Source organism: Miscanthus floridulus, chromosome 6 (genome assembly GCF_019320115.1).
Source record: "Miscanthus floridulus cultivar M001 chromosome 6, ASM1932011v1, whole genome shotgun sequence".
In the NCBI taxonomy this organism is placed as follows: domain Eukaryota; kingdom Viridiplantae; phylum Streptophyta; class Magnoliopsida; order Poales; family Poaceae; genus Miscanthus; species Miscanthus floridulus.
In genome coordinates, this window is record NC_089585.1 from 139,011,182 (window position 1) to 139,019,440 (window position 8,259).

The window sequence follows — 8,259 nt, forward strand, 5'->3', positions numbered from 1 at the left end:
CTCTAATATTTTCCTAGATAAATATGCAGTTAAAAATACTAAAAATCTAATTGAATATTAAAAATCCATAGAAAATTTATTTTAACTTAAAAAAATGAAAATAGTTTCATATTTTTTAAACCATGCTCTTTGTTTCTTTGAGCTAGGTTACATAATATAATATAGAGAATGATTTTAGGAACGCTAATGCTTAGACGCGGGCGTCCGACCGTTCGGACGCCGCGCGCCCCACTCCACCTTGCTGCTCCCGCTCGCTCCTGCCCGTGACGCGCGCCCCGCCCGCGACGCTTGTTCCCTCCTATTGCCCGCCCTGCTCGTCGTGCGCCATGCCGAAGCGGATTCGTCGCCTCCACCGCACCTCGTGCTCGGAATCATGCCTCCCACTTGGACTAGTGCCGCCCGCTGCGGCCACGTGCCCATCCGCCTGCTGCGGCCACTGCCAAGGCATGTGCCATCGATGAGCTTCGCACCGGCAACCTCCGCGTCACTCCATGGCATCGAACTTCGCATCTGCGTCGAGCTCGTTGACGAGCCTTTTGCAACCGTATGTTTCACGCGTTTCAAATGCATGTTTCATGTGTTTCATCTGTATGTTTCATGTGTTTCATCTGGATGTTCCAAAAGGATCTGGTGTTGCATATATGTTGTAATGGCTACACACGCATGTTTCAAGTGTATGTTCCACATGTTTCAATTGTTTTAGACGTATGTTGCAAATGTGTGTTCCAAATGTTTCAGTTGTTTTAGACGCATGTTTCATCTGGATGTTGCAATTACTATACAGGTATGTTTCAAGAATATACTGCATATGTTGTAACAGTCAGACAGATGTCACAGAGATGAGACGTTAGTGTGGGGGAAGGGGCGCGGCTGAGACAGAGCACGGGGCGCAGTTGGGGATGGCGCCACGGCGGGGGAGGAGCGTGGCGGACTTGTCGCTGGGGCGCAGCCGGGATGGGATCGAGGCGCGGGATGGGTCGCGGGTGGCCGAACTCGGTCACTGGCGTGGAATGGGTCGCGGGCGGCCAGACGCGATCCTTGGCGCGGGATTTGATGCGAGCACGGGGGGCTTCCGATGCGACGTGAGTGCAGGCGTCGGGGCTGCGTCCGAACGGGGGCTAGCGTCTGGACGTTCGGGGTGCTAGCCACTCTATTTTAGGAAACACATAAAGTCTGTTAGCCCATCCAAATTGCTAAGCATGAGCTGTAGAGTCCTCGAAGCTTCCTCCTCGGGCGGTGCTATTGACTCCGGTGTTCTCGACGTCGATGACCGCATTGAACGGGGAACGGACCGAATTGGAGAAAGCTAGGAGTGAGCATGGGCGGGAGGTGCCCCTTGCCCACGGATTCAGGGGGCTGAGCAAACATGACGACACCTCATAAGTGTGATAAATATATACATCGAGTGTATATCTCAATAGTTTTTTGATACTTATATAGATGTAGTTAGTATTTATAATAAAAATCATAATATTATGATTGAAAATGGCAATAAATTAATGACTTGCTCTGCTGTGCATTAAAATATTTACAAAAAAGCTAACGCTTGCTCGAGTGTTCCAACACTCGATTCTTCTCTTCTCTTCTTCTCCCTCTCTTCTTCTCCATCTCCGGAGGGCTTAGAGAAAAATTTAGGAGAGGTAGGCAGACCCGGCGGTGGGGGATAGGAGAGATGACGGCGAGGCGGAGGTCACCGGAGCAGGCGATAGAGGAGGTGGCTGGGCCAGGTTGGGGCGGGGGCGACCGTGGCCATGGCGGCGAAGGGTGGGGAGGGAAAGAAAGAGGTCGCAGCAGGCGGTGGGCGGCGGCGGCGCGTCGGTGAACAATAAAATCGAGTGCTTTGGGCCTCCAAAACACTCGGTATAGGTTATTACAGATTCAACATTTGTATGGATGTGTGTGATAAAAATTTCTTGCACGGACTCCCTCACGTTGTTTTTGCTCCCAAGTTATTTATTACTATAATAAATATATAAATATAAAATAAATAAACATAGCAAAGTATACTATATTTATCCAGGGACGGAGATTTAGCGTGGAACTAGAGGTTGTTACGGTTGTGATTCCGTCAAAGCTGCTGCGAGCTCCCTCCCTCCCTCCCCTGCGACCCGGACTCCGCGGCAGGTGGTTCGGGTCGGTACTTACCCGGCACTCTGCTCTGCTCTCATCCACCACCATTGCCTGCCCTGCCCTCCACGCGCGCGTCTGAAGCAAATCAGAGGGGGAGAGAGAGACGGAGACGGCCATGGAGTTGCAGACGTGATCGCTAACGCACAGTGGTTGGTTGGTTTCGCTTGAAAGAATTCGAATAGGACAGGGGAGGAAGAGGTGTAGGAGGCTAAGTTCAGTTCGCGGGCCAGCCGATCCAGGCAGCCATTACTGATCGATCGATAGATCGTCGGTCGATCATGGCGTACCTTCGGAACAAGTCGATGGAGTTCCTCAAGCGGTTCGAGGTGCCAGCCAAGAACCCGTCGGAGGACGCGCAGCGCCGGTGGCGGGAGGCCGTCGGCACGCTCGTCAAGAACCGCCGCCGCCGCTTCCGCATGGTCCCCGACCTCGACAAGCGCTCGGAGGTCGAGACGCAGCGCCGCAACATCCAGGTCCGTCCATCCCGCTCCCGCCCCGTCCGTCGAACCTGCACTGCACGCATTGTTAAATTTGTTTTCGATCCACGACGCAAGGCAGTGCTGGTATTCTCCTGACCGATCTCTGGATTTGCTCATCCGATGATGCATGTCCATAGATGGCAATGGCATGCCATTGCCTGCCTAGGGGGAGAGAACAATTCACAAAAAATATGTTGAGACAAATCTTGTGGTATATCCTGGATGCACAACAACATTTTTTTTTCCTGTCACAATGCATATAACAGATATGATACGAGTCACTCTCTGGCTACTGAGTCAATTTATCTTAATCTTGATCAAATATATAAAATAATAATAATTTTATGTATCATATCAAATGTTTATTAATAATAATATTATGTATCATATCAAATGTTTATAAATAGATTCATCGTGTAATGTATAGCGTACATATTTGGGGTTATATATGTTAAAATGTTTTGTATAAATTTAGTCCGATTTCAGAAAGTTTCGGCCTGTTTGCTGGTTGGTTTCTTGGCTGGTTTGGGCTGGCTGGTGCTGATTTGTTGGGAGAGAAAAATACTGTTGGCTGGCTAGTTTGGGTTGCCTGAAACAAACAAACGAACAGGCTGTTTGACTTCATCTAAACCTAGAACCCCATCTTTATGGGGGACGGAGGTGGTAGTTGCGTCGCTTTTCTCTGGTGGATAAGTCAAGTGTTGAGGCTCTAGCCATTTTTCCCTGCGTAAAAGGGACCTGCACATTTTTTTTTTGTCATTTAATCGTGCAGGTTTAAAGTACATCGGAAAATTACACTAGTAAATATCAAATGTTAGATGATGTTGATATTACACACCACCGAGACCAACTATAGAGTATCTGTTTTTAAATTTTGACTTCTGTTATGCGACTGTGAAGAGTTGGTCAATGGTCAACTTAAAATGTCCAATTCAGAAGCAGCGACAGCAAATGCTCTGTCCTTGAAGTGCCCCATAATTTCCAGTAGTTATTTCACAGGTTGTCTTATCGGTTACCTTTGTGTGTAACCTACAAGATAGAGTCAAGCTAGCTTAATTGTCAGGTCTTCAATTTCTCAAGACTAACTAATAGGACTGTTGTGTCTTGTTCTATCTGTATGCGTGCTTCATAGTTAGAATATACTCCATATATATATTAACAAGTTTATATGATATTTCCGAAGTGAGAACATAAAACAGCAACTAATTGTTGTCAAAGTATCCTTTTTATCTGTACGGAGTAAGTAATTTTGTAAAGCCTAAGCAGGCAAAAGGAGAAGCTTCATTTAATGTTTATTTATTTTCAGGTCAATTTATCAGACAAACTTACATGAACATGAAAAGGCAGTACTTGAACGAATATGCTTGGTCAAAGTTCTTCTCAATGCTACTGATCGAATGAAGTTTTACTGATTCAAATTAAAGCAGCATAACAGAACAATTAACCTTTTTATCAGTATAATTACCTTTTCAATCAATTAGCATGTTGAATTTTGTTCATACCCAGCCCAAAGCACTGAAAAATGTTTCTTTCTGATTCACAGGAGAAGCTTCGTGTTGCACTCTACGTGCAGAAGGCTGCGCTGCAGTTCATCGATGGTACACGACACTAGCTCATCCTATCCTTTAAGCACTGCACTGCATTAAATTTCTGGTTGGATCAATCGATCTGCTGCTTCCTTTGATCTTGAAGTCCTAACAATGTCGATGGTGGCTGTGGAATCATGTGTAGCCGCCCGCAAGACGGAGCACCCGTTGCCGGAGATGGCGCGGCAATGCGGCTTCTCCGTGAGCGCGGAGGAGCTGGCCACCGTGGTTCGCAACCACGACGGCAAGAGCCTGAGGCACCACAGGGGCGTCGACGGCATCGCGCGGAAGGTGAACGTCTCCCTCGCCGACGGCGTCAAGTCGGACGAGGCGGGCGTCCGGGCGGAGGTCTACGGCGCCAACAAGTACACCGAGAAGCCGCCAAGGACGTTCTGGATGTTCCTGTGGGACGCCAGCCAGGACATGACGCTCCTGCTGCTCGCCTTCTGCGCGTTCATCTCCGTCGTCATCGGGCTCGCCACCGAGGGGTGGCCCAGCGGGATGTACGACGGCCTCGGCATCATGCTCACCATCTTCCTCGTGGTCATGATCACCGCGGCCAGCGACTACAAGCAGTCGCTGCAGTTCCGGGACCTGGACAGGGAGAAGAAGAAGATCGACATGCAGGTCACCCGCGACGGCTACCGCCAGAAGGTGTCCATCTACGACATCGTCGTCGGGGACATCGTCCACCTGTCCATCGGCGACCAGGTGCCGGCGGACGGCCTGTACATCGACGGCTACTCGCTCGTGGTCGATGAGTCGAGCCTGTCCGGCGAGAGCGAACCAGTGCACCTGTCCAGCGCCAACCCGTTCCTGCTCGGCGGGACCAAGGTGCAGGACGGCTCGGCGCGGATGCTGGTCACCGCGGTCGGGATGCGCACGGAGTGGGGGAACCTGATGGAGACGCTAAGCCAGGGCGGCGAGGACGAGACGCCGCTCCAGGTCAAGCTCAACGGCGTGGCCACCATCATCGGCAAGATCGGGCTTGCGTTCGCGGTGCTCACGTTCACCGTGCTCATGGCGCGGTTCCTGGTGGGCAAGGCGAACGCGCCCGGCGGGCTGCTGCGGTGGAGGGGAGAGGACGCGCTCTCGGTGCTCAACTTCTTCGCCGTCGCCGTCACCATCGTCGTCGTCGCCGTGCCCGAGGGGCTGCCGCTCGCCGTCACGCTCAGCCTGGCGTTCGCCATGAAGAAGCTCATGCAGGAGCGCGCGCTCGTCAGGCACCTCTCGGCGTGCGAGACCATGGGGTCGGCGAGCTGCATCTGCACGGACAAGACCGGCACGCTCACCACGAACCACATGGTCGTCGAGAAGGTCTGGGCGTCCGGGGCGGCGCAGACGGTGAGCACCGCCAAGGGCTTCGACGAGCTCCGGTCGTCGGTGTCGGAGAACTTCACGCGGGTGCTGCTCGAGGGCGTCTTCCACTGCTCCGGCTCGGAGGTCGTCACGAGCAAGGACGGAAGGACTAGCGTCATGGGCACGCCCACCGAGACGGCCATCCTTGAGTTCGGCCTCGAGGTGGAGAAGTACACCAAGGTGGAGCACGCCGGCGCCAAGAAGCTCAAGGTGGAGCCGTTCAACTCGGTGAAGAAGACGATGGCCGTGGTCATCGCGTCCCCGAACGCCGCCGGACACCCGCGCGCGTTCCTCAAGGGCGCGTCCGAGGTGGTCCTGAGCCGGTGCAGCTCCGTCATCGACGGCACTGGCAGCGTGGAGAAGCTCACGGACGCGAAGGCGAAGCGCGTGGCCAGCGCCATCGATGCGTTTGCGTGCGAGGCGCTGCGCACGCTCTGCCTGGCGTACCAGGACGTCGGCGGCGCCAGCGACGTCCCTGGCGACGGGTACACGCTCATCACGGTGTTCGGCATCAAGGACCCGCTCCGTTCTGGCGTGAGGGAGGCCGTGAAGACATGCCATGACGCGGGCATCAACGTCCGCATGGTCACCGGCGACAATATCAACACTGCTAAGGCGATCGCGAGGGAGTGCGGCATCCTCACCGACGACGGCATCGCCATAGAGGGCCCCGAGTTCCGGGCCAAGAGCCCCAACGAGATGAGAGAGATCATACCCAAAATCCAGGCACGTACAGCTACATTGTCTTCTTCTCTGAAGAGCGAGTTTTTTTGCATGGTGAAAGCTGACGCGATTGGTTTGTCGTCTGTTTCTGCAGGTGATGGCTCGGTCGTTGCCACTGGACAAGCACACGCTGGTGACGAACCTGAGGGGCATGTTCAACGAGGTGGTGGCGGTGACCGGCGACGGCACCAACGACGCGCCGGCGTTGCACGAGGCTGACATCGGCCTCGCCATGGGCATTGCAGGAACAGAGGTTTGTAGTAGTAGTACCCTTGTTCATGTCATGTCTCCCTGACGACAACTGCTTCACGCTTGCAATAACTGCTGTCAGGTCGCCAAGGAGAACGCCGACGTGATCATCATGGACGACAACTTCTCGACCATCATCAACGTCGCCAAATGGGGCCGGTCAGTTTACATCAACATCCAGAAGTTCGTGCAGTTCCAGCTCACGGTGAACGTCGTCGCCCTGATGGTGAACTTCGTCTCTGCATCCTTCACAGGTGCGCATGCAGCCATTCCTCATTCCTCATTTTCTCGTCAGATAGCCGAGCTCTCAGGGTGACACACGACTGATGAACAAATCAATGATTCAGGAAGCGCCCCTCTGACCATCGTGCAACTGCTGTGGGTGAACCTGATCATGGACACCCTGGGCGCCCTGGCGCTGGCGACGGAGCCCCCGAACGACACGATGATGCAGCGGCCGCCGGTCGGCCGAGGCGACAACTTCATCACCAAGGTGATGTGGCGGAACATCGTCGGCCAGAGCATCTACCAGCTCGCCGTGCTCGGCGTCCTCATCTTCAAGGGCAAGAGCCTCCTCCGGCTGAACGGCGTCGGCAATCTATCCGACACCCAGCTCAACACGTTCATATTCAACACCTTCGTGTTCTGCCAGGTACATATAGAAGCTGACCCTAGCTTATATATAGCAAAGTCTGATGGCGTGTTCGACTGGTAGGATGCGCAGTAGATTTCGGACAATTCAATAGTGTTCTGTGAGAGAGAATAAGCTGAAACTAAGCTGAAACAGAAAAGAAGTGAGCAGCCGAACACCTTTTGAATTTTTAGGAGACCGATTTCATCATCCACGCTCTCTGAATGTTTACAGGTGTTCAACGAGGTGAACAGCCGGGAGATGGAGAAGATCAACGTTTTCAGCGGAATCTTCAGCAGCTGGATCTTCTCGGCGGTCGCTGGCGCCACCGCCGCGTTCCAGGTGATCATCGTGGAGCTCCTGGGGACTTTCGCGAGCACGGTGCACCTCAGCGGGAGGCTCTGGCTCGCCAGCGTGCTCATCGGCTCGGTCAGCCTGGTGATCGGCGCCGTCCTGAAGCTCATCCCTGTCGATTCCGGCAGTGGTGTCTCGTCTGACCGCCACGATGGGTACCAACCCATCCCCACCGGCCCCAACGCCGTGTGATTTCGGAGGAGACGTTCTGCCACTTTTGTTTCTTTTTATTTATTTTTGTAGAAACAAGAGAGTTGAGCCCTCGGATGCGCTTACAGTTTTTGGAAAAAAACATTTTAGATAGGAGCGACGGTTGTATATGGCCGTCCTCACGAATTTGATCCTCCTCTCTTGGCTATTTTCTCTTTGTAGCCGGCAATGTTTTGTTTCTGAATGTGGATGGTAGAATCAATGTTTTTTTTAGCGAATAATGAGAATGTGTGAAGCTTTGCATAATGGTATTCTTCATTGCATGACTGCTATGCTTTTATAGAGGGTAAAATTTACTTTACACAGCATTTACTTCTTGTTAAAGTCCGATTTTCAACCTTCGCCTGTAGTATTGGACAATACACACCCTTCATCAACTGTTTAAAACCACAATCTCACACACATGGATAAGTTTTAGCTAAATCGTGTACGGAGATGAATTCACTATGTTTTTGTTATATGATATTGCGACAAGAACAAGCTTCTCACATGTAGGTCGATAAAACACCCCCAAGGCTGTTGTTGGTGTATTGCTTAT

At 52.3% G+C, this 8,259-nt stretch overlaps 1 protein-coding gene across 1 annotated transcript; it reads left to right on the forward strand.

Annotated features, from left to right (window-relative positions):
• The first annotated feature begins 2,154 nt into the window (after positions 1-2,154).
• LOC136457119 (calcium-transporting ATPase 1, plasma membrane-type) lies at positions 2,155-7,970 on the forward strand. Its single transcript, XM_066457164.1, has 7 exons — positions 2,155-2,603; positions 4,153-4,207; positions 4,341-6,280; positions 6,372-6,530; positions 6,609-6,780; positions 6,874-7,178; positions 7,392-7,970. Exons 1-7 carry the CDS (start codon positions 2,409-2,411, stop codon positions 7,701-7,703), a joined length of 3,138 nt encoding a protein of 1,045 aa, XP_066313261.1. The 5' UTR covers positions 2,155-2,408; the 3' UTR covers positions 7,704-7,970.
• Positions 7,971-8,259: the final 289 nt, after the last annotated feature.